The 27,000-nt window shown below is 36.0% G+C and overlaps 1 protein-coding gene across 2 annotated transcripts in view; it reads left to right on the top strand.

Moving 5' to 3' along the window:
* RPS6KA3 (ribosomal protein S6 kinase, 90kDa, polypeptide 3) overlaps positions 1-26,489 on the top strand; it is a 66,837-nt gene extending 40,348 nt beyond the window's left edge. For both annotated transcript variants that reach the window (XM_009877635.1, XM_009877710.1), the window contains 15 exons: positions 1,370-1,407; positions 1,801-1,943; positions 4,767-4,837; positions 8,585-8,673; positions 8,925-8,989; positions 9,089-9,191; positions 9,854-9,978; positions 11,567-11,692; positions 13,332-13,421; positions 17,665-17,823; positions 21,826-21,987; positions 22,181-22,257; positions 23,334-23,451; positions 24,468-24,608; positions 25,775-26,489. In XM_009877635.1, coding sequence (XP_009875937.1) covers positions 1,370-1,407; positions 1,801-1,943; positions 4,767-4,837; positions 8,585-8,673; positions 8,925-8,989; positions 9,089-9,191; positions 9,854-9,978; positions 11,567-11,692; positions 13,332-13,421; positions 17,665-17,823; positions 21,826-21,987; positions 22,181-22,257; positions 23,334-23,451; positions 24,468-24,608; positions 25,775-25,897 — 1,630 coding nt within the window. In that variant the 3' untranslated portion in view covers positions 25,898-26,489. The remainder of the gene's footprint in view (positions 1-1,369; positions 1,408-1,800; positions 1,944-4,766; positions 4,838-8,584; positions 8,674-8,924; positions 8,990-9,088; positions 9,192-9,853; positions 9,979-11,566; positions 11,693-13,331; positions 13,422-17,664; positions 17,824-21,825; positions 21,988-22,180; positions 22,258-23,333; positions 23,452-24,467; positions 24,609-25,774) is intronic.
* Positions 26,490-27,000: the final 511 nt, after the last annotated feature.

Raw genomic sequence — 27,000 nt, forward strand, 5'->3', positions numbered from 1 at the left:
TTGTGGCTATAGGGAGAACCTGAGAGGTCTGTGTGAGATCCCTGCCTCATGTGAAGCGTTGGTGGAAAAGAGCAAAAATGAGTAACAAACTATCAGAGAAGCTGGCTGTTCTGTGGAACTTCTGCTTGGATAGCTTGGTCTTTTGTGCATCCCTTGGAAAATAAGAGACTAATTTAAAAGTGTTTAGCCCTGACTGGCAGTGGAAATGTTCATACTCATGTCATAACTTTGTAGACTTTTGGTGTGCAGTTGCACTTTAAAATGAACAGGGAATGAATTATGTTTAACCTTCAGGAGTGTTCTCTGAAGTGAGGAAAAATAAGCTTATCAAGTGGAAAAAGACCTTTTAAAAGCAAAGAAGAGAACTTTAGTTACTTTGCTAACATTTACTTCCAAGAGGTAAAGAATGAAATAGTAGTTGTTGAAAGACTAAATCTCTACTGCCTCAAACATAGTATTTAAAAAGGAATTAAAAATGTATGTGTCTATACCTATTGAAAAGCCTTGGTTTTAACCCTTAGGTGTATCTGATTAAGGAAAAAAAAAGACATCAAAGGTTGAAAATTCCTTTCAAGTTATGAATGAGTTCATAGTAACTCACACAGACTGTATCTACACTGCAGGGCTGTTTCCCACCATGGAAGGTGCCTGGAGGAAAAGGGGAGGACAGGGCAGGCGGGCAAGTGTCCCGTCTCATCCCCAGGATGAAACACAGTTTCCCTCAGATGGAGGAGCTATGTTCCAGAGGCCAGTTCTTGAATACTTGGCACACTTTGAATTGTGATTATATTCCACGGTGGTTAAGGATAGTTGGCATTTCGGAGAAATGCAGCCTTTTTTTGTGAGTGAAATAAACAGGCAGAAGCACGAGGCTTGCTCAAAGTATAGGGCCTGTGCGTCCCGTCCTTTGGTACAAGATGAGAATATTTACTACTTGATGTTATTTGAAGCAGTCAACTCCCTTTGAAACGGTAATTACAAATGAATGCCCGTTTTTTATACTTAGGCAAACATCCCTTGTATTAACATATCCTGCTGAGTTTGAGTAGAGCTGTAGCTCACTTTTTAACAATTATGCTACGTGATTCAGGTGACCAAATCTGAAAGTTCAAGATAAGTGCTAAAACACGCAGTTGACTTTAACTGCATAGTTAAACTGACAGCTGGTTATGTTTCATAATACTTAAAAAGAAAGAACTGAAAGGAAAGAAAATGTATAGTTTCAAAGTATCTCTTCCTAATGATACATTTTTCTGCGTGTTTAGTTCTGCTTGTCTGCTGTTCAGTTGATTCCTAAATGATGTCAGTACATTGTCTGAAACAAGTTAAAGGATATTTTAATTATTTTTTTTCTTTTTATTGTTTTTAGCATCCTGCTTGATGAGGAAGGACATATCAAATTGACAGGTGAATAAAGGGAAATTGCAATACATGGGTCTTTTCATAAGAAAATCTTTGCGTTTTCAGGTTTTTTGCTAAAGCAATGTGGTAAAATAAGTAATTTTAACAGGTAGATAATTTCGCTGTGGAGCAAACAGTATAATTAGTTTGAAATAAGTATATAAATATTTAAGGAAGTTACTTGCTCTACAAATATATTTGATGTTACAGGCCTGTGATAATGCAGGGAAAGAAGGAGAATTCTGTAATTCCTATGTGTGTGTTTTGGTGTATATAGTAATGATATATGCATCACAATTGACATTAAAGTGAAAATATTAACCATGAGTGATTTAAAAAAAAAAAAATACATTTAGAACTGAGGAATTGTTGTGATTTTTTTTTTTCCCCTCCCCCTAGATTTTGGCTTAAGTAAGGAGTCAATTGATCATGAAAAAAAAGCCTACTCTTTCTGTGGAACAGTGGAATATATGGCACCAGAAGTTGTTAACAGACGAGGCCATACACAGAGTGCAGACTGGTGGTCTTTTGGTGTTTTAATGGTAGGTTTCTGGTAAATGTAAATAGTAGCAAAACTGCTAAAATAGCTTTGCAAGGTGTGGTGAAACAAATCAAACATGAAAATCTAAGGTGAGCTTTAAATTAATTCTAACTACCAAGAAAGTCTAAATTATATGAAGTTAATAACAGTACCATAGTGTTTAGATCAAGAACATAGACTAGGTTTCATATCAACACCAACAATATGCTATATTTTTGTTATCATTGAATTGCTTACAGCCTTTCTGTAAGGAGTTTACTTCTTGCAGGATTGGAGGAACTAATGTGTATATCAAATATGGCCTTGAAAAGAAAAATAGATCATGTTTGGTATTTTGGGAATGCTGAATGGCTTTTAATATTTATAATCTTTGTCTGCATTCTTGACGTAAAGATTAAATAATGATATTTTTAAAGGAAATGTTTCTGTTGGTTCCTACTGTTTCTACCTATGACTGTAAAAGTGTGCTTTGTGGTACGAGAGGGACTCTTGTGTCTAAAAAGAAGTCATTGTATCACCTTTTACTCGTCTAGAATGCTGTTGTGATCTGAAAACTGACTATGTAAAAGTAGCACCTGGTATCTAAACTCTCTCTAGACACACAAGTACACACACACCCTCACAACTGCACATTTTATTAGTAAGAGTACAGTCAATTAAAAGGTAGTTGCAGTGTAGTTGTGGTGTATTTGTTGTGCATAACACAAACATAGTTAAGCTTCAGCTTTATAAAGCTGGAAAACATAATTTTGTGCTTATAAAGTACACATGTTAAAACTGAAAATTGTTGAAAGATGTTAGATGTGACTGGTGTAGCTTTCACAGTCTAAGTGCGCTGCATTTTAAATACTTTGACTTCTACTTAAATACAAAAATATGACATTCAAAAGCTAATTTTCTAAATTAGTGCATGTAATTCAGATTCAGAGATTTTTTTTTTTTTTGCTTGCATTTCTAGTTTGTATGGCAGTTTTCATAGACAATCTGTATGTCTCCCTTCTTAAATCGTTCTTAATTAGAATGTGTTGATTGAGAATTCAAGTGGTTGTTGGTGTGGTATGAGTACGCAAGTATCTAGATTGAACCAAGGTTATGGCATAGAAACGGAGACTAGAAAGATATCTGAAGTTATTTGGCCTCTTTCCTCCTGCTGCTAGACTTTGCATTTAAACCACCCTTGAGAAGTAGATTCCAAACGGTCTTTTAAAACAGTGATCGCTTTAAGACATGCCAGACATCTGAAAACCTTCATTTAAAGTTTTCAGAAGCATTATGCATTTGTTGAGGTACTCTCCAAAAAAAAGAAGGCCAATGCTGGCTTATTCTGTAACACTCTGTTGGCTTATTGGTAGAGGATTATAGTACTTTTGGGGAAGGGACAAAGAACACATATGCCGAGTTGTTAATGCAAGTGTGTATGCTTGTGACAAATAAGAGCTTACTAAACAAGCTTTTTATTTCAAGCAAGTGTAAATGAAACATGCAACACTACAAGTTTACTTCTTTTTAAGGTGTTCTTTGCAAGTGCTGTTTGTGAAAATCATTCTAAACTATAAACAAAGAAAAGGTGAATTATTTCTTTTAGTAGTTTTGGCTAATCCTTTTACATCTTCCTGACAGTTGTCTTAAGTGCTAAAAGTGTTGGCATTACATTAAATTAAAAATTTTAAATATAAGTATATATGTAAAAAAAAAAAAACTTGAGTAAAAAGTATCTAGGAGTAGTGAAGAGTTGGCAGTTGTTATTCTCTAAAAACATAGGGTAGTAAGAGATTTAAAATTTTATTTTAATAAAAAGGGGTTTTAAAGAATGCTGTTAGTGCAGCTTGATGCTCTTACTGTAGATCTAGAAATACTACAGTCACACATTATTCACTCAAGTTATCCATGTACGTTTTTAACACTTAGAGGGCTGAATGTTTCCACCATACCAGAAAAGAGGGGAATAGAGGATACTTTTGTGTTCAGGATGACTTAACTTTGCATAAGCTGTTCAGAGGGTTTCTTTATAATGATTTGATTTTGATGGCTGTAAGTGTATGCCATGAAATTTCGTTCAACTCAATTGTTTTCAATTCATAAACCAAAAATTAGTATTTCTGCCTCAGAGCGTTGGCTGCCGTGGCTGCTGCCGGGCTGCTTTCACTACCTAACTTTAGTGTTCTGCAGCCCAATGGAAGTGCCTTTATATTTATCTATTTTTACTCAGTCACTTTCAGAACAAATCAGTATTTTGACAGTGTCTGTTGCCTACTACCAGGCACTGTAGACTGTGCATGCACATACTGTGTAGCTCTTACGTGTTCCTTCAGGCTTTATTTCCACTGTATACATACAGTAACCACTTTTCATCATGCATGTCTTTGTCAGTCAACTAACCTTTTTCCCCCTTTCCTATGAAGGCTATGAAAATGCCAGTTTTAAAAATTTTAACCTTTAGAAATCTCTCTGCATGAGGAGAAATCATCACTAACTTTTGAAAGGGGAATTTTTTTCCCTCCCCACCTTGAAACAGTTGTATAGATCAAGTCTTCCAAGAATAATCTTTTTAGGCAGAAATGCAACACAGAACATTATAGTCTCATTTTTTTCTGACAAAAGCATGTGAAACAAGATATCAATATAGGAAAATAGTTTGCAGCTTTAAAAGTGACAAAGGCTGCTCGATGTTCACAGTAATTTAAGTTGTACAATGAGAAGTTGTTTTGCACAGACTTGATTGTTAACATGCATGAATTTTGGAAGGTTAAGATGCTAAGTAGTTTTGTCAAAAGTTAGATTTTTGTCCAGGTAATGTAATTGATGAAAGTTTTACTCTATACAGTTTGAAATGCTCACTGGTACTCTACCTTTCCAAGGGAAAGACAGAAAAGAAACCATGACTATGATTCTCAAGTGAGTACACTCTTATTTATATATCTCATCAGGTATTCTACAGGGATGCCCTCCGGGCTGCAATATCTAATTTCTACTCTTCCCTCATTTCCAAAGGTACTGGTAAATCCTCACTCCCTATTCCATACTATTAATTCCTTTTGCCGCCTATCTAATTTGCCTTTCAATTCCTCCCCCATACCAGGTACAAAGAATTTCATAACAGCTCTCTAATCTTTAATAATAACTTCTCAAACCATATGATCTTTCCCATCTTATTTCCATGATATTTTTTAACTTTCTTATCCTTTTTGATAACGTGTGCATTTTTTTCCTTTTTTTTTTCTTTTGGTTTTTTTTTTGAGAAAGTATTTTCTCTCCTTACCCTTCTCTACCTTACCAGTTCCTCACCCTACTTTATATTACTGGTACTGCCAACAACTTGCTTCCTTGATACTTCTCCTATTTGCTAAAGTGCATCCTCCCTTACATACTCTCCTAAGACTTACCCGAGCTCCAATTTTCCCCTTTGCTATTTCCTATATAGATTTTGCATTAGTGATGTTGTGGAAATTGCTTTCCTTCATGCAGTTAAAGTTCTTGATTTTGCTAATGAAGAACTGCTTTTTTTTCCCTTGCTGATCCCCACCATGTTCTCTGAACTAATATAACCTCTGATATAATTGTCCCATGTTGGAGACAGTAGCCTAATGCTGTACAAACAACTCTGTTTCCTCATATCATAGTTTCACTTCTCTGTTTCCACCAATTTTTTACTAATACCTTTTTTTTTTTTCTGTGGAAGGTCATACGACTATTTTAGTTTTCTCATTTGTTTCTGCTTCACTGTTTTATCATTGTTCTTAGTCCCTTTACCACTTGTCTACCCATATATCAAAGCATTTCTTTTGCATCAACGGCCTGTTTTGAAAAGTTAGATATATGAAATTCTTTCGTGTTTTTTCTAAGTAATTAAAATGTGAAAACCACTAGAAAACAAGATCTTTCTTTTCCTTGCTTTCATTTTTCTAATGCATACATGTCACGTTATTCTTTGCACTTGTTTTTCTTCCTTATCTCATGTTTGCAAATGTATTTAGTGATGCTTGTTTCTTCTGCTGTCTCAACACCATGCCAATTCAAATCTTCGTGTTGTGATTATCGAATGTCTTTTAACTAAAAGATTCTATCTATTCACAGAAAGCGTAAACTCCTTCTGACCATCTCCTATTTACAAGAAGCTAGTCTGAGATAGTTCTACTGCACTCTCACTTATTTTAGGAGCCATGCATTTTTTTTCTTTTCTGTCTGTGTCTCATGAGTCACATCTTCCTCTTTTCTCCTCTGCCTGCATGTGACTCCACTCTATTCCTCAACAGTCCTTCTACCATTGCTACAAAAATCCTCTGTATTCAGCTGCCATGTAGAATATCCTCCTTGCATCTCCCCAGTTAATTACATTCATAATTACTTTCAGATTTCATCTGGGCATGTATCTCTAATTCCCTTTCCAACTTTTCTCACCTTCTAGTCTTTGTAATTGTTACTAGTTTGAGCTGCACAAAAAATGTGGTATGTAGTAAATAAATTTTACCTCTGTTCTGTAAATTTTTGATTATTATACACATAAAAATGTTTTGCTGTCGGCAATATGAACAGCTGAGAAACAGAAGATATTTTAAAGTGTTTTCTGATAGGTTCACATTTTTTGTCTGGCCCCAGAAGACTGGCAGTGTGTTTTCTTTTTGTACTCTATTTCTTTTAAAATTTTTCATAAAATTGTTTAAAATGGACAGGTGTGCATATAAATTCATATTTTCATAGTATATCATTTAAAATATGTTGTTTTTCTTACCTTCTCTTCCTGAAAATCCGCATAAAATGTATTCTTACAACACATGTTTTTCTGGGCTCTTTATTTCTCACATTACCAAGACCACTTTATGTTTTTTCTTGTGTGTTTTACCTAAAACCAAGAAACTCTGCAATTTGAAGAAATCGTAATTTGCAGCACTAAAGTTAACTTTTTAGAGCATCTTTTCTCCTTAACACATATGCCTTCAAACAAAATTTTGTCTTCATCCATCAGGAATATCAGAAAAAAACTGCTGTCACTCATGTTATATAACCTAGGAACTTTGGGGGCCCGGTGATCGCTCTGTCACCTGTGTCAGGTGTCCAGTAAAGTATTTGTCGAAGGGTTCTGCTTTCTTGATCTCTGTGGTTTGCACAGGGGCTTCCCAGCTCACTGTGCTGTGGATCGCAGTACAGACCAGTCCTCTCGAATTTCTTCTACGGCCTCTGTTTCCGTTCAGCGAATCACTTCTCCATAAGATTAGTTGTAGTCATGTTTTTGGCCTGGCTTTAGACTTTGCTAAGCACTTGACCTCTCATGCTGAACCTCCGGGGCTGCATCCTACTGTTGGGAGCTGGTTTGGATTACAATAGGACAAAGATTTCCACCCCACTGCTGCCCAGTCTGTATTTTCTCTGTCTTTCAATAACGTTGGGAGTGGTACCATTGTGCTTCTGCAGACAGTGTGTTCCTCGCTTCCTTCTTACGGTGCAGCTCTGTGATACGCTTCGCTGTGAGCAGAAACGTCAAGTGAACGTGCAATGAAATCACTACAGGTGAAGTGCAGGAGCTAGAATTCAGCTGCTACTGGTGCACGGCGACTGGGGAAGTGTGGAATGGCCCACTGCCCATTCCTCCACTCCATTGGTGGTCTTGATCTGCCTGTAGTTTGTTACTGAACAACCCAAAGGTGACAGAGTTTTTCAGACGTCTTTAATGCTGAAAGGAAAGGAAAAATTAGTGGATTCTGGTTTTAAAGTAACACATGGTGAATCACTGGCAATGTGTATGCATTTGCTGAAGTGACACGAAGGTGGACATGTACAAGTAGCTGGAACACGAGGAAAATCATGTCTTCTGGCTGAAAGAGAGAAAGTTTGTATCATAGATTGTTACTGATACAGGTTGAATGAGAGATGGAAGAGAGGGAATTATCCATCCTTCCCATTGTCGTGGTCATAAGAAAATGAGAGACCTAGTAACAGTGAGTGTATGAAGGCTCAACATGAAATGGAGAATAGAAAAATATGGTAAGGATTACAAAACAAAATTAAATGACTAAACTACAAAAACTTCAGTCTAAATATTCAAGACTGGCAAGTTGAAAAGCAGTTTATGAAATGGATTAGGAGGGAGCAAATGAAAAGAAAGGAGTAATCTTTTTCTTTTTTACCTACTAATCTTAAAAGATCTGTCCTACTTTAATTTGATTTCTATCTTCTAGCTTAGGTTTCCTGTTTTTTTGCTTGGATGTTCTTGGTGTATGTCATACTGTGGTAGTTTACTTACCCCCTCTAACGTGTCTTTTCTTTTACTATCAGAAGGGATTTGCTTGTTTGTGTCATTTGGTAATAACTGGACTTGAAAGTGGGTCAAAGCATATTACAAAAATGTACAAGTTTGCAGACTGTTATCCTATAATCGCTCTTCTTTACATTTTTTTACCACCTCTTCCTCTACTTAAGTTCTCGAGTCGTTACTGAAAACATTATACTACTCAAACAAAAAAAAGAAGAAATTACAGGTTTACATGACTGACAGCACTTTTGCTCTGTTTCTGATGTCTGAAGGCAATTTCTCAGTGATGCTATTTTGTTTGATATGGATTTGTTGAATGACAAAGGACAGGGGGAATGCAGAGTTAATTATTACCTAAATATGTTTGTATGCTATTAATTATTTTTGTTCTATAGGGCCAAACTTGGAATGCCCCAGTTCTTGAGTCCTGAGGCACAGAGTCTTCTGCGAATGCTCTTCAAAAGAAACCCAGCAAACAGATTAGGTAAAGTGTTTAGAATATTTTAAATTTGATCCTTATATTGATAACATCATTATACTGAACCACAGGTTTGTAGGTAAAATAGACTTTGAAGTAAGAACTTAGTTTGCCTGTTTGCTCTTCTCATTGACCAAATTATAATTTCTGTTAGTCATACATCTAAAACTAATGCAAAAGAAAGAAATGTAGTTTTGCTAGTCGTTCTTTTGACCAAAAAGAAAGTAATTCACAGACATTTTTCTTCCTTATAAAAGGAGCAGGTCCAGATGGAGTTGAAGAAATTAAGAGGCATGCTTTCTTTTCCAAAGTAGATTGGAATGTGAGTATTTAGTTCAAAACACTGAGTAAATTTCTTAGTTAAGTGTTTGGCGGTGTTGTATAACTTCTTAATTCACTCTGGCCTATGCCTTCTCTTCAGAAATTGTACAGGAGAGAAATTCATCCCCCTTTTAAACCTGCAACTGGCAGACCTGAAGATACATTTTATTTTGACCCTGAGTTTACAGCAAAAACTCCAAAAGGTAAAAAGATAAGCAATTTACATATTCAAAAATTAGAAACTGTCTTGTTCTTCCAGGTGTTGCTGGGCTAAATGAATGCTCACAGATAAGTGTTTCGTAGTTCTTAAAAGTTTTTTGTGGCCCTTTTTTTTTAATTCAAAAATATTATCTGTTTCTCTTTAAAGGTTATTCTTTTGCTTCACTTAATTCATGACGGTGACTCTGCATACTATGTATGAGTAGAAGCTTAGTCATTTCAGACTTTGGGTGGCAATATTGCTGTTTTGGTACAGTCTGTCTCTGCATAGTTTTACACTGATTCACTCGAAACGTGAAAGACATTTCTGTCTTTACAAATTTAGGGTATTATCAATATTAGAGTACTTCTCCTCCATAAATATAACATAGGTGTGCTGCTATATATATATAAATATTTTCTGCAAAGTAGCTTTTTCTTGTTTAATAAAATATTGTCCAATACCATCTTTTTAGTCACTGATTCTCAGTGGTGTTTCTAGATGGTATATGCAAAACAATTCCGTAATTATTTGTGGTTTGATCCTCAGAAATAACTTCTGCAAATTCAGGTTTGTGTACTTTGTAGAACAAAGCTGTTGTTTGCTTTTCAGAGTAGACTTAATCTCACATTTTAAAAAATCTAAGTAGATGATGGATTTTTTCAGATTCACCTGGTATCCCACCTAGTGCTAATGCACATCAGCTTTTTCGGGGATTTAGTTTCGTAGCTATTGCATCAGATGATGAAAGCCAAGCAATGCAGACAGTTGGAGTGCATTCAATTGTCCAGGTGAGTACATCTGCTTTAAAAAAAACCAAACAAAACAAACAAGCAAGCAAAAAAAACCCCAAACAACTCAGCAAAGCAGTATTGCTGTCTGTCGGTGGAGGATTGTTTCATTCATCACAGAATGATATACCATGACAAAGTCATTATCAGCTTTAGACAAGAAAACTAAAGATTTTATCCAAAGAAAACCTCTGAAGGTGCAGGTCCTGTTTAATTACTGAGCAGCAATGGGTGTGAACAGGCTTTAGCCCTTAAAGGAACACATTCTGCCTTCTGTACTGTATTAACTCCTTAATATCAAAGCCATAATCTTAAGGTGGAAGGAAATAACAGGTATCTTGATCTTTTTCCCTTGCATGTGAAAATATCAGTTGATTTCCACAGTGCATTAGGAGGCATTAGAGTAGAATTATGAATTGTATCTGGATGTTTTGACTGCCCTGAGTTTGGGAACTCATGAGCTGGTACATACTCATTTTCTCCCAAGCCACTTTTGATGTGTTAATCTGTGATATTTTGGATTCATGAAAACCAACTGGTGATCTAAATTGTATTGAAAACATATTGTTGTGTAAGTAGGAATAAAAAGATATGATTTATGATTGGGTTTATTTATAGTCTTCATCCCAAAGATATTTTGCAAATTTCTGACAAGTTTTAAAAAACAATTTTTTCAGAACCTGAATAACTTATATTTCGGTAATCCTCTCGTTATGTCTAGAGTAGCCATAACATTCCTGTTTATATGTATTACCTGTTTCATGTGTAACAAACTGCTACATTTCAATATTTTTTTAAATCCTTTTTTATTCTAGAGAAGCTGTCTAATTCGGTATACGTCACAAGGATGACTTCTGGTCCTGAAGTCTTGCTAAAAACTTCTGCAAGCTTTTCTGTGTTCTTTCTTTGTCACATAGTTTTGTGGATTAAATTTTTTCTCTTTGTCTATGGCTTCCTTCTCTTGTAAAGGTCTGTTTCTCCACTGCGTTTCCTCTGTGCCCCTCAACTGCTTCCTCACTAGTATTTCCTCTTTTCTGTGCTGCAGGATACCCAGATGGTTTCCTGCAAATGCTTTGCATCCTTTGCACAAACTCCTTATACTAGAACACCATTTCCTTCCCTTACAAGAGTGAACACTTGTCCTGCTTTCAGCTTTTTATTTCTGTGAAAGGATTTTTGACTGCTATTTCATGCAATTTCCAGTTAATCTGATTCTATTCAGTATGTCTGAATTTTCCAGCTGACATTCATTTATTCGGATTATAGAAATGGTGATGCATTTTTATCATGATTTTATCATGTAGGCTTCTGATCTTCTTTGTCTTGGAGATTCTATCTTTATCGGTAACAAAAAAATCATGTCATCAATTTCTAAACTATAGTGTGCATTATTTACAATGTATCTAATATATAATTTATCTCATCCTGATATCAAACAGAAGGTAGTGGCTATTTAGACCACTTTGACCTAGTACAGACATCAGTTTAAAATTCAAAGCAAATCAGTTGGAATTCAAAAACTTACTTTTAATATAAAGGTCAATTATATATTTAGAATATTCATCAATTGATGGTGTTATTTTGGTAGCAGTTGCACAGGAACAGCATTCAGTTTACCGATGGATATGAAGTAAAGGAAGATATTGGAGTTGGGTCTTACTCTATCTGCAAGAGATGTATTCATAAAGCTTCGAACATGGAATATGCTGTAAAGGTAATTACTTTTGTTAAAAACCACTCTTTTCAAGTTATAGCATTGAAGGCATTAATTAATTTGCCATGAAGAACATAGCCAATTAAGGTAACTTTTTTAACATAGAAAGATTTTAGATGCAAATATAAATTATACTAAACAGCCAAATAGAATATTTACTGGCAGATAATTATATAAAATTGCTATGGGGTTTGTAATCTATGTGCTGGTTTGGGTGGTGAAAGACAATCTTCAGTCTTTGAAACACGTACATAATTATGGTAAAGCTGATGGGAGTTACATGACTGCTTCTGGAAGGAAATGTGCCATGAAAAGCCAACATGGCTTTTCATCATTTTTGTAAAAATGTGATTGATTACTTTTATAATAAACAGAGTTTGGGGTATTTTTTCTTCCAAAGTAGGTTCATAAATTATCAGATCGCTAGGCATTCGTAACAGTGCTTAGGTCTGGTACCCCTTCCAGAACAAACTTCAGCTCTTTGTCTTTACTTGCTAGTTTTTAACAAGGCTTCTGATGATGTTTTTATGTTGTTCTGTTGGGCTTTCTAGCACTTCTTGGATGGCATTAAATTCTTAGTTCGGATCAGTAGGGTTCCCAGAAGTGGAACGATAAAGTTTTTATGACATTCTATGTAACACTGTGGGGCTGAATGGTTGCTATGAAAGCAGGAGTATGGAATAGCAGACTTTAAAAGGAAATAGTAAAAATTAAAATTTGGTAGTTACATCCTTGTCTTTATTCTGGTTCTGCCCAGGAACAGATTTGACTTCTGTGCAATTTGAAGTAATTTCTTGAAACTAGAAGAAAATACTGACATAGCTGTTAAGTCTGTAAGGTGTAGCATTTATTGAGAACATTGCTTCGCTTTTTGGTTGCCTCTGTGGTGGCTTTTTGACCTCAAAGAATCCTGGAAAAAGAATAAGGTGATGAGTGTCCACTGTGTTAGGATGGTGCTGGTATCAGTAAGAGCTTAAGGACGTCAGGAGGGAGATGATGTAAAACAGAGATGGAGAAGACATTAGGGGAAATTCTACAGTTCAGAAGGAGAGAAAAGGAGGAGGATAAGAATACTTTTTAAGTAGGGCAAAATAATATTTTGCTTGTACAGGGAGAACATCAGAGCCTAACAGCAAGCCTCCAGAGATTCAAATGAACTTTTATAATAGAATGCTTGTCTGAATTAACTCTGAGGCTTTTTTTACTTTTCTTTATTTTTGAATCTCTTACTCTCCTGCTTTGTCGTTTGATGCGATAAATATTTATTTGAGATTAGCTTTGTGACAATCAGTTCAGTAGCATCATCAAACCAGTATCTCATGTTAAATTAGGAACTTACTGTTTTATTAAATGATGGGTAACTGAATTCTTATCTCCTAAACAGCCTTGGATTACTTAGCACAGCCTGAGGAATCAGATCACTTATCTTCCAAATTTGTTTTCAACTGAGAGATTTTTTCCAAAGTTTTTTTACTTTGCCTTGCTGTTCCAATCTAACGTTTGCTTTGGTTAAAATCCACACTCTTTGCCAACAACAATAAATATGGCTTATCTGTTTATGCTAGTAAGCACACCAAAGTGTCAGACTATATAATATTCACAAAAAGAATGATGCCTACGTATCTATTTGCTCTTATAGATTATTGACAAGAGTAAAAGAGATCCGACAGAGGAGATTGAAATCCTACTGCGCTATGGACAGCATCCAAATATTATTACCCTAAAAGATGTAAGTAGTCTGTTAAAGACATCCTTTAATGTGTTATATTTGCATATCACTTTCTAATTTGAGAGTTGACAAGCTACATGGTTTAGATTTATGTTCATATTTTTCCGTACTTAAAAATAAAATAGAGTCCTAATGCAATTTATTCAAGATGTCTCATTGTTTTTTTTTTCAAGATGCTCATGTTTCAGTACAGTGTAATCCTAGACAGTCAGATAATTCATCATAAATTGTAGCATAGGAATAATTCATTAATGTTGACTGTATTTTTGAAGGAACAAGCAAATTTTGATTGCTTAGTTCAAATCTACTTTTGTTTACATTAGTCAAAAACAATTTTAAAGTACATTATGGTATAACTGAGGACTTGCACCGTACCTGAAGTAATTTTCATGGACAGTGATGAGTGTTACTCGATAGTGGATAAAATCATTCATATCAAGCGTCATCACTTTTCTTTACCTGTATCTTCATCTGGTCGTTGTATGGAAGATTATCTAGCTGCTCTTTTTTCCCTTGTATTATTTGCTCTGACCATGGAAACACTTTGACCGTAAAAAGCAAAGAATTACATAATTTGGGATTTAGAGTTTTTTTCATAGTGAACAGTAGATTCTGATGATCTAACAGAAAAAAAAAATTGCCTTTCTGTCCTTGATTATGCATTAAAGAGGATTAAAAATTTAAAAAGGCATATGTTTAATGACTTTCTTAGTCTGCAGGGAAGCATTCCGGTTCCCAAAGCGAAATCTCAAGCGAAACAGCTAACCGTTTCCAGGAAGTCGAGCTCAGCTGAAGGGAGATTTGCTGACATTTTGAAGTCATTTAAACAGTAGTTTGTAAATAGTGTGGAGTTGTGTACTAGAGAACTCTGCCTATGCATAGTTCTTCTGTTATAATCTGTTTTCACTTCATCAATATCACATAGTTTGACTCTTTCTTGGGAGAAGAAAGTAAGTCTGATATACAAGGGAGCCCACCATGGAGCTTACCTTTATCGCAAGCTAGATATCATAATTACAATCCCACTTTCTGTTTATTTTGCTTCACGTGGTTGGACAATAAAATTACCTGAAAGCAACTGTGCTAACACGAAACCTGCATTAGCATTCACGTTGCTTTTAAGGCTGCGTGCCAGGTTTATGTGTTACTTTAATTCATAACAGAGGTTATGTTACTTAAGCAGGAAGACGAACATAAGGAATGCGAGCGCTTACCTGAACTTTGCTCTCAGTGTGAAATATTCATAATGCTAGAGGAACCCAGTCAGCCTTGAAAAGTTGCCACATAAGCTTTATTATTTTGCTTTGTAATTAACTCGTCATCATTAGTCATCTAGCAGGAGCCATCTTTTATTCATACCAACAGTAATACACAAATAGCAAAAGAGGACTACAATAAAAATCCAAAGGAAGAAAGACAGTAGGCTGTAATTCTCATTTATTTCTACTTCAGATCAGTTCCCCAAGCAGAGTTTATAGAAGTATGTCCAGTGTAAGGAAGGAAATAATAGGATTCATAAGGAAAAGAAACTCCTATAATACCCAGCACTGTAAGAATTTAGAGTGGTTTTAAGTTTTCATTGTCTTAACTTAAGATGCATGAGACAGAGTGCTTCCATATCCCACAACGTAGTGGTGTGCTATTACAGCTTTCAGAGGAAAGAATAAAGAATATTTGGCCTCCAGGCCTCAAACTCATCAAGGCCACCATGTATTATTTATACAAATAAGACTCAGTGTTGATTTGCGGCCATTTTTCATTCAGTTCCACAGCAAAATTTAAATGTTTCTATTTTGAAGCGACAAAATAAAATGTTTCAGCATTGAAGTGCATGTCTTTTGGAAATTAGTATTCAGAAAGAAATAATTTCTTGCTTTTATTTGAAGAATAAGTGCAGTAATGCTTGAATTTAGCTTAGAATGGAAATTTTCATTCTTGCTTGGCCTTTTTCTGTAATTTAATTCTGAAGGTGTTTGAATTGGAACAATGGATATTGAAAGGACCAAATTCTTTCTGCAATGAACAGTCCTCTGGGGCTTTTCCTTTTGATTGTTAGCCATGATTTTTTCAGTTATACAGCACACAAACAAAAGAAGGAGCTATATTGTGGAAAATCAGATGTTGTTCTTGTCCAGTATCCTGCCTCTGACAGTGGCCATTAGTGGATGCCCAGGAAACCGTGTTAAGAACAGCGGAAGCACACAGCTCCCAACAAACTATTATCTACAAACTTCCTGCGCTAGGCTACTATGTGTTTTACCCTTTTTACCTATTGGTTACTGTTCTGTAACAGAAATTTGCCCTGTTTTGAGCTATTTAAAGCATTGACTGAAGAATCTCTTCACAAGCATTTTAAGAAATCTGAATGCAGTATCTCCACTCTTCCGGCTCAAGTGCTTACTTAGGAGTTCAAAATAACTCCTAACGTGCAAGTGAAATCCTATTTCACCCTGCAAATCTCATGTTCTCTTTCTCCATTGCATTAGATTTTGTTTATGTGCCTTTATCTGTTTCTCACTATAGCTTCTCCCACTTTGCCTGGTAGTGAAGACATACTGACCCGTCTTCAGCACGTGTCAGGAGTTCACTTTACAAACCAGCATCACATTTATGATCTCAGCATAGTATTGTGCACCTAACTGGATTTATGCAGTGCCAACAACTAAATTGATAATACCATTAGAGAAATCGGGGCAAGGAGAATGGCTTGTTTGGGGCAGGGTGGTGGTTTTGGCAGGCAGACAGGACCAGCAAGGGGTAGCAGATAAAATAGTAACCGAATGCAAATTTTACTTGAATGCCCCCTGCAGTATTTAGATGTGTGTGCTCTGTCATGTCAAATGAAATAAGCTTATTTCCTCATGTTATACCAGGATTAGAGGGAGCATGCCTAATAAGAAAAGCTATATATCTAAAATGCCATTTTGGCATCTAGAATGAGATAATTCTGCTTTTTAATACGGTGTAATATTTGAAGTCTTAATATAAATGCATCCTGATGATTAGTCATTTATATTTCATGGGGGGGAAATTGCTGATTATCAGTCATTTATATTTCATGAGGGGGAAATTGCTGTTAAAAAAAGAACATAAAAATAAAAAGTCATGTCTTCATGCCTGCAGAGTTATTTCTTTAACACTGCTCTCTTTTTTCTTTTTTTTTTTTTACTTGATAATACATCTTTTCAGTATAGTTAAAGAGCACAAAAATTTCTAGGATTAAAACTTTAGTAGCCTGTATTTCTCAGGTAGCTTAAGACAAGAAAATTGGGATGAAAGCTCTTCTTGTTTTTTCTTTTTTCTTTTTATTATTATTTAGTTGATATCTATTCCTAAATTTATTTTACTATGAATTGGATAATTGTTTCTACTTAAACACAAACTAGTTTTTATTTCACATATTACTGAAGATGATGATTCCAACATCACTATAAAAAAATAGTAATAAGGAACAGTCTGTAAAAGGTTTCACTAAAGCAAGAACCACTTTCTGGATGAGTTAAAACCCCAAGAAAGCACAACTGAAATGAAGTGTTTACCTTAAAAGGTGGTTCGGTATAGTTCGGTCTCTAGTGCCCCCTGGTGGTAATATAAATAATTCTCATCTATTGTTTCCCTTCAAGATAAGCCATGCAAAAATTAAGCTATTTTCCGTTAACTAGAAGTGCTAAAATATGTATATGTTATTCATTTTAGACTTCAGTATAGATTTTATGTGCAGAGTAATATATAAGTTTTGTAGGCTTTTATCATAGCATCTTTGTATGCCTTAACTTCAATTCAGAGGATTGAGATGAACAGACTATTTTTTTTGTCTGACTTCAGTTGGAATTATCTCTGTTCATATTTGTAATTTAGTGCATTAATTGCTTCTAGAATTAACTCTGCTTTTGCTTTAGACTAGTTTCCATTTATTACTGCTACTTACATTTCTCTCATGTCTATTTTAATTTGTATTGGTAAAACTGCATGGGGAAAACTACATATTATTCATCCTTTTTTCACTTTAAACATTTACATGCCAGTATTTTTATGTTATTTCAATACTGTACTGCCTTTTTGGAGAAGGTTTTAAGTTCGTTTCTGAAAATGAACAACATGTGGATAGTGTGTGGGGCGATAAATGCGGGAAAAATAATTGAAGGAAACAGCTTGTGGATGCACCTGCACTATCTCTGCATTTCACGGGAAGACAGCAGAGGATAAATATTTTGAAGTTTTTAACTTTATGTGCTTTTTGCAGGTGTATGATGATGGGAAGTACGTATACGTAGTAACAGAACTTATGAAAGGAGGAGAACTGCTGGATAAAATTCTTAGGCAAAAATTTTTCTCAGAACGAGAAGCTAGTGCTGTTCTATTCACAATAACAAAAACGGTTGAATATCTCCATGCGCAAGGGGTAAGTTTTCGTTTTGGACAAAATGCTTATAGATGTTAATATTCTTCTCTTTCAGAAGTATAATCTCATATCTTGATATAGTCTTCTGTGTGCAATGACGTAATTTTTTTGTAAAGAATTACATTGCAGCAGCAATTTGTGTTGAAATCAAAACAGTCTTCCACAGCAGATAATGGAGATGATGCAACTGTTTCTGTTGTCCTTCATGCAGTCTGTCAGCAGTTCTGGGTCATGTGCAGATAATAACTGTTAGAGAGAAGATGAGAGGAAGTAAGGCAGGAAGGTTAGGACCAGTGCTGTTGCTTAGCCATGGGACCTCATGTAGTTCCAACCTCATCCTATCAGAGACCCTGAAAATCTATATTCCATCGATCACACTTGTAATTTCTTCCACTTCTTGGTTTTGAAGAACATAGTGTGTGACTCATAACACTGGCGCCACAGGGTCAGGAAGTTGTAGCGGACTGTTAGGAGAAAGAAAATTATTTCTTCTGGAAATTGATTTGGAGAAAGGAGGAAGTAGTTCAAAGACAGAGGAGGTGAGTGTGACAATTGCATGGCAAGAATAACCATGTTGCATTTTCTCTAGTAAACAAAAAAAGGATAGAGGAAAAACAGAAAGTAAGGGTGAAAGGAAAAGGTCAAGCTGCTAACGCCTTGTGTTATTGTCCAAGAAAAGATGCTTTGGAACATGTGGTACTCAAAATTATTTTAAGAAATAAATAACAAATCAGCACACACTCATTTCTGGGAACTATTATTTCAGAAAACTTATGGTCAAAGTCATCTGGTGTATCTTATTCGGTGATTCATCACAGTCTTCAGTCATGTGCTCACGTGTGGGTTTTTAGTCGAGCCTGTGTGCACAGGACTAGAATCCTTGGCCAGCAGGATCCATGGGAATTACAAAGAAACCTTAGTACCCTCTGTATAGAAATGTAAACAATAGAATAACACAAATCACAATTTGATTCCTTCTTACCACACATAGACAAAAAGGCCCAGTGTTGTTGCACAAAAAAAGGGATTTGGGGGGACTTTGTTTCTTTACTGTTTCTTCTGCTCTGTAAATATGGGCATTTTAACTTGCATTAGATCATATGGTTTTTGGAACTTTTAGAAATTTTGCGGTGGTCTTCGGTCAAGTGCACTTCTCTATGAAAGATGGCCATATATGTAGGCCATATATGTAAATAGTGAGCACTTCAATAGTCTAATTTTTGTCAGGAAGAGTCCTCCCTGTCTTCAGTGGCTTTTCCTTTCATAGTTCTGGAGGAGCTCACTTGAATTTGGTATTAGGTGATATCTGGTCTGACAGATAAATGTGTGCGATCTCCACAGCCCTTCCTGGGAGTTTCCTCACAGACATTCGTAGGATACTTTTGAACTGAAAAATTTGCTAAGCAAGGAATGAAGTCCTCTTTGGGATAAGCAGCACTTCCAACTCTCACCCAAACCATTCTAAAACTATTAGGGTAAACATGCAGCAATTAAGGCTTGACACAACAGACATCATAAAAAGGAAAAACAAGAAGTACCATGTTGTCCTGGAGCAGAATACTTAGCATGCTGGTAGATGATTGAGACTGCTAATCAAAAATGTGCTGCTAATGAAATAAAAAACTGAAACATCCTGCATATAGTTTTGCTCTCTTCTGTTGCTCTAGAAAAAAAATGTTATTTCTGCGCAAAATATCAATATAATCTAACTATCTGGCATTTTTTTAAAATTCACCTTCAGGAAAGTAGCTTAATACAGGAAGATATTTATTCTTTGATATGAACATTTGATTACTTATGAGTTAGCACTTGGTTTTGAACTAAAGTAACACTTTTCCTCCCACTTGAGAATTGCTTTCCCTTCTAAAGAAAAAAAAAAGTACAACTCAAGCAGACTGGTTCTAGAATCAGTCTGCCAAATCCCTAGCTCTGTGCCGCTTCTGCTACCCACCTCTCCCTTTCTGCCTCTTTTAGGATCTATGTAAAAAAAACCCACACTAACTAGATTAAAATTCTTGGGTTTTTTTTTTTCCTTTCTGCCTCTGGGAGCAGTAAAGGATGTTTCACTTGTTACATAAAGGAAGAGGATTCTAATCTATCTAAACACCAAAAACTGAGGGTTACTAATAGCTGATTTTCTCATACATTGACATCTTGAGCATTTGCATGCTGAAAAAACTTCTCCTAAATAGACTTTATGGGCTTTATGATCTGCAGATGCTCCGTGGTCTCTTATTTCTTGGTATTATATTACTTGCTTCATGATAATATATTACTTACTTTCCTGAAACACACTGCTAGCTTTCTAGAAGAGTGCATGGGGCTTCTGATTTGCACATCGCTTGTGTGCAGGAGTTTTGGGGTATCTTCTCATTCTAATGTGCTTACCTTCTTCAAATATCTCATCACAATCTCTTCAATTCAAATTTAACCATGAAAAGCTGTGTTTGCCATTAATCAAATACATAGGACAATCAGGAAGGGCCTTCTTGGCAAGCCTATTTAAGTATTTTATAGAGAGTATTTAGATCTGCTCTACTGTATTACACCAATATATACCTTTTTTTTTTTTTAACAGACAGCAGACTAGAGGCTTTAGGCTAATTTGTCTTGTGACAAAAATGTAACAAGTCATCTGATTTTGAAGGCTGTCCTTGAACATTCAAGGTTTTATTAAGGCTTGTTATAGCATAGCTTCAAATAAGATCAGATTCATTCTGCCAGAACTTTAGCAGCTTCTGCAGTTTTTGTCAAGCATTTTACATCTCAAGCTGCTACAGAACAGCGACTTAGTAAGCAGAACAGGCCTCTTTTTGAGCTGCCAGCCTATTAGAAGAATAACGCTTTGACACTTTTGGGGTTTTTTGGCAGGACAGTATTAAAATTCCTCCTTAATCAGTCCTTAAATGTTTGCACTGAGATTAACTCAGATTAGTTGAGTGAAGAGAATGGAATATAGAAGAATGGGCCAGTGGTAACTGATGTGTGGTTATGTAGCACAGTGGCATATCAACAGCTAGAGATATCTGTGACTCCAAAAGGCCAGTGGCATCCTGGCCTGTATTAGGAGTAGTGTGGCCAGCAGGACCAGGGAAGTGATCGTGCCCCTGTACTCGGCACTGGTGAGGCCGCATCTCGAGTCCTGTGTGCAGTTCTGGGCTCTGCAGTACAGGAAGGACATCGAGATGCAGAGGACAGAAGGTTCAGAGAAGGGCAACCAGAATGATTAGGGAACTAGAGGGTAAGTCTTATGAAGGGAGGCTTAGGGAGCTGGGGCTGTTCAGCCTGCAGAAGAGGAGGCTGAGGGGTGACCTTATTGCTCTCTACAGCTACCTGAAAGGCAGCTGTCGTGAGACGGATGTTGGCCTCTTGTCCTGTCACTATTCACTAGGGAGAAGAGGGAACAGGTTCAAGTTGTGCCAGGGGAAGTTTAGATTGGATATTAGGAAAAAATTCTTCACAGAAAGGGTGGTGAAGCATTGGAATGGGTTGCCGAGGGAGGTGGAGGAGTCACCATCCCTGGACATGGTTAAAAAATGGCTGGATGTGACACTTCAGGAGATGGTTTAGTGTTAGGGTGGTGTAGGGCTGTGGGTTGGACTTGATGATCTTAAGGTCCTTTCCAACCTTTATGATTCTATGATTCTATATTACTAGCTAAAGATTCTGATTTAAAGGGCCTTGTAGGTATGCATTTTAAAACAGGAAATACATATATACACCCACTAAACAAGACATCTGGAACTGTCTGTGCAAATAAATCAGGAGGGACTAGGATGTCTGGAATGGACTTGATAGTTAAGAGATTCTGAGTTAAAATTGTAGTACTCTAGACGTCACTGAACATTGGAATAATGCAGCTGGTGTTAGAACCTGGAAATCTGGAACCTTATAGCTGATGGGAGATTTGAAATTATGTAGCAGTATTTACAATGGTAATGTATAGCTTTTCGTATGTTTAACTTATTTTTATTTAATGGTTTGGGTGTTGGGTTTTTTTAGGTTGTTCACAGAGACCTGAAGCCTAGCAATATTCTTTATGTTGATGAATCTGGTAATCCAGAATCAATTCGAATTTGTGATTTTGGATTTGCCAAACAACTACGAGCAGAAAATGGTCTTCTGATGACTCCGTGTTACACAGCAAATTTTGTCGCACCAGAGGTAAGTGCCAGGATAGTTTATGTGTCTTGATTTATTTTAATGGGATTTATTTGCTAGTTAGATACTCCTGTCATTCTTGTATAATGACTGAAATCACTTTCAAAATTTTAGTGTTTGTAAATCTCACTATTTCTATAGCCCAATAAAAGCATTTCTAAGCATTTTTTTCAGAAAAAATATTTCTTTTCCTCAGGTTTTAAAAAGGCAAGGCTATGATGCTGCGTGTGACATATGGAGCCTTGGTGTTCTACTTTATACCATGCTTACTGGGTAAGGGTAGCTTTAGTTTGCTGTAGAATAGCAAACCGATACAAAAAAAAATGTAGACCCACTGTTGAAGATGTTTCTATCAAGATACTAATTAATCTCAACTTCAGCTTCAATGTGGGTAAAATACGCTTTGCCTGTAGTAAAATGCAAGTTTGCATGGACTGATGAGAAAGATTTTTAGCTTCTTATGTCTCATCTATTTTAGGTGTTTAATTTCTGCTTTATGGTAATTTAGGAGTAAGAATTGACTGTTTCATTTGAAAATTAGCTGATCAAGCAACAAATATATTAAAGGAAATATATGTTGGAAATGTATCTGCAATGCATTGAAGCATCATTGTGTGTAAAATTCAGCCACTGGGTAGCTTGAAGTGACGCGATCAGGATACAGTAAATGCAATAGAAATGTATTTATATATGCAACCAAAAAAAATCGTGTCAAACATGATGAATAACAAATTCAACTATAGTACTGCAAGTTCAGAAGATAGTTACTACTGCATCTGCCAAATAGGTTACCTTTTTATGCTGGATTGTTCAGATTGCCACTTCAAGAGTTAACATAATCAGAGACATTTTGGAATTTTAAATAAGTGACAAACATACTTGGTTTTAAATATATCTCTCTTTTGGTTGTGTATATTGTGGTAGCAACAAGAATGCTTTTAGTGAAGCAGGGAAAATTGCTACATCTTCCTCTAATCAAAACAGCATTTATTTGTTTTCAGGCTCATCATAAAGTCCTCACATTTAATTTTATAACATCTTGTTTTATAAATTCACTGACATATAAAGGTTTAAGGAATACTTTCTGTAATTCAGGAACCACCAGTATTTAGATAGCTATAGGAAAAAACTTTTTTTCAGACCCAATATAGAGGGAAATACATACAGTAAGAAGAGATCTGTAGTCAGTGCTGTTCATTTTCATGTGTTAAGAAAAACTTTTTACAGCTGTTTGACTATTTGTTGCCTATAATTATGTTGAACTTGCTGAGTATTATGATCAGATTTATAATAACTGTTGAGATCCAGGTTATGGGAGTTATTAACATTGAAATTGTTTGGTTAAATAGCTACACTCCTTTTGCAAATGGTCCCGATGATACCCCAGAGGAGATTTTGGCCCGAATAGGCAGTGGAAAGTTCTCTCTCAGTGGCGGTTACTGGAATACTGTTTCAGATACAGCTAAGGCAAGTGTATTTGTTTCGTCCTTTGGGGAATAAGCAACATTGCAATCCATTTCTTATAATGTGTATGTCATATCACATAGGATTTGGTAAGTTCTGGTTGTTATTCCAGAGTACTGATCTGATCCTTTGTGTGCCTGGAAGTTTCTTAGCTATTTGTGATCCTTCTGTATTTCAACAGTCACTTGCGATGTAGGAAGAAAACCAGGCGTGCCTTATGCTGCAATACTTAACTGTCTGTAGAAATACAATGTATTTTATCAGTATCCACACACACATGCACTCATCCATGATGAGAAATGCCGCAATAAACTTTCATGCGAAAGCATGACATTTGAAAATTGTATAGATAGTCTAAATCAGGATAATGAAAATATTATGATGAGTCAGTTGAGCATGGCACTAACAGCGCCAAGGTCACGGGTTCAGTTCCCGTTCTGTCCACATGTGTTTCCTGATCTAGTTGAGAGGTGGCGTCCCTGGCAACAGGGAGGCTGGATTAAAATGATCTCTAAGGTCCCTTCCAGCCTAGGCCATTCTATGATTCTTCTATCTTCCACTGATTCAGGCTAGAAAAATAAATAATTCTTTACATTTTTCAATATTCACTTCCTACATATCTCCTATTTGTTATAATTTAAAGTAATATACTGGCATAATGAAAAGTAATATACTGGTACAGTGAGGCCCTTGGCCCAATGTGAGTTTGGGTTTTTTTATTTGTGTATTTTGTCTCGCTTAATTGGATACCTTACTGTTGTGTTATCAAACATCCATTAAGTTACAGAATTAAAAGATATAATATTAGCATATAGTATATAGAATTTTTAGCATCATATTATGCTATATTAGCATATAGTATTAAAAGATACAGTATTAGCATGGGCAGTTCTTCAGCTGTTTCAAACTGATGTTAGGAACATTTTTATACTGCTAAAATCTTCAGGTTTGAACTATAATCTGTTTTGAAGCTGAAGTTTCACTGCTGTTTTCATTGACTCTTTGTGTATCATTGACAGGATCTTGTTTCAAAAATGCTTCATGTTGACCCACATCAAAGACTGACAGCAGCTCAAGTTCTTAGTCACCCCTGGATAGTTCACTGTGACCAGTTGCCTCAATACCAGCTGAACAGGCAGGATGCTCCCCATTTAGTGAAGGTGAGTATTTGTTCAGCTTGCTGTTTAGGCAACAGAAGATTCAAAAAAAGTTACTGTAGCAAGCGTTTCCTCTAAATACTATTTAAAAATCGTTATGACAGGAAGTTGCATTAAGGATAAAGTGAACTTGTAGTATGTAATAGGATTTCAGAAGAACCCACTCGTGGAGAAGAAATCCGATATATTTGTAAGGCTTTCATTTTCTTAGGTTTGAAATTTATTGAACTTATTGGGAGGTTTAACTGCCTTAAGAAACCAACATAGAAGATATCATTCTTCTGGTAGTGAAAAACGTTGTCAGCTGACTATAGGGAAGCTGAAAAATAGTTTGGCTAATTTTACAGTTTCAGAGGAGGTTAATTGTCAGTCACCAAAAGAAAACAGTGTACTTGATGATCACAGTATAAGCTAAAAAGAAGTCAAAAAGTCACTGTTAATTAATATGGTGTCCTGCTGTTCTCTGCTCTGTTTGAAAAACACAGTTTGGTTTTGACCCTCATAAACTTCTTCACTTTGAACAAGCAAAGAGAAATCAAAAATAATTGAATTCTACTTCTCTATATTCCACCCTGCCTTCAGTCCTATATCCAAGAATTTCTGTCACGCAACATAAAAGGGATCTGAAGAATATAATTAACACTCTGAGTCAGCTATTAGAAATTTCTAGCATCCAAAACCACAAGTGGAAAGAGGGGAAAGTTTTGATCCCACAGCTCAGAACTTTTTTTTTTATATAATAAATGTTCCTGTGCTGACTAATGTGGGTGATTTTTGAATATTTGTTGAAAACCAAAATGGTTATATAAGTGATAAGCTGAGACAGCCTACCTGGTGGGATTTCATTCCCCAACTATCTCACAAAGCATGGAGAGAGAACTTAATTTAGCATCTATCGTATACCTTCTGGATTTGGTGCTTTAAGCAAGGTAAAATTGCTTTAAATTGATCTGAAAACTATTTATTACCATAAAAAGTACTCTCTCTAACACTGGTGGCATTTGAGTAACGCAGGGGTACATTTCTGTTTTGTAGATGAAAGTAGACTATGAGTTAAAACTCATTCAGAATCTCGGGTGCTTAGGACTGTGTGATCTGTAAGTGTGTGCGTCAGTCACAACGTCCTCCACTTGTCTTGTTGGGTTTTTTTCCCCCGCTTTGCCCCACAGGGTGCAATGGCAGCAACTTACTCTGCTTTGAATCGTAACCAGTCCCCGGTTTTGGAGCCAGTCGGCCGTTCTACTCTTGCTCAGAGGAGAGGTATAAAAAAAATCACCTCAACAGCCCTGTGAAGTGACCTCAACCAGATACTTGGTACCATGGCATAAGATGATAGCACAAACGATGGCGACAGGTAGCACATATCTGACAGATACCTGCAAGCACACTCTGTCCCAGCTGGTACCTATAATGCTGCTGCTCCTGCTGCTGCTACCGCTTTCATCTATTCTCGCTTTAAACTGTTGATGGCAAGTTACTGATCTGACAGGAGCTTCAAACGGAGTGACGAGTGGAAACGCGACAAAAACAATCACGTTCACAACCGAATAAGCCGGAAGGATTACGAACGCCACCTCTGTCAAAAAATACACTGAATAAAGCACTCTGCACCACATAGCATTATTTTTATAAGGAATATTTTTTTGTCCCCTAAAATATTCTTTGTTACAGGTAGAGATGGACAGTTTATGTTAAGCACTTAGCTTAAACAATCTGTTTATAATAGCACTATATACTTTGTGCCATCCAACATTTTGTATGTTTTTGTAAACAGTTCACAAGCAGTACATTTCTGTGCTGCTTCCTTTAATGTATACATGCCTTGTTTTACTTAAATATTATTAATCATTTTGACAATTAAATCTGATTAAACAGGTCACCTGGATTAATCAGTGTTGTTGGACAGCTCTAAAAGAAGCCTGACTGTTAAACAGCTATTGAATGTAATACTATGAATATGTATTTCTCCTTGCCAGTGTCTTTTCTACATTTCCATGGTTTTGACGTCATGTTATGAAAATCAGGATATTGTTTATAGCATTCAAAATTTAAACAGTGGATCTCTCTCTATACTATATATACAATAGGTAATACAGTGCAGAGAAAAGATAACTTGCTCCGTATATCACTCTCTCTTTCGTTTCCCCTCCCCTCCCTTTTATTCTCTTCCATCTAATCTCTGGACTCAGGAATCATTGCTAAATACTTTCTGATAGAGGACATTTCTATATTGTTTATTCTTATAATCCATTGTTAATATTTTATCTCTATCCTGTGACTTTTGTTTAAGCTGCAAAGGATTTGTTCAGTGAATGCTGGCATTGTAGAAGAAAGGCAATATTGAGGATAAAGCAAAACATATTGTCCGCTAATAAGCAGAAGCCTGCAAAAAGTA

This window comes from Apaloderma vittatum, unplaced genomic scaffold (genome assembly GCF_000703405.1).
Source record: "Apaloderma vittatum isolate BGI_N311 unplaced genomic scaffold, ASM70340v1 scaffold480, whole genome shotgun sequence".
NCBI classification, from domain to species: Eukaryota; Metazoa; Chordata; class Aves; order Trogoniformes; family Trogonidae; genus Apaloderma; species Apaloderma vittatum.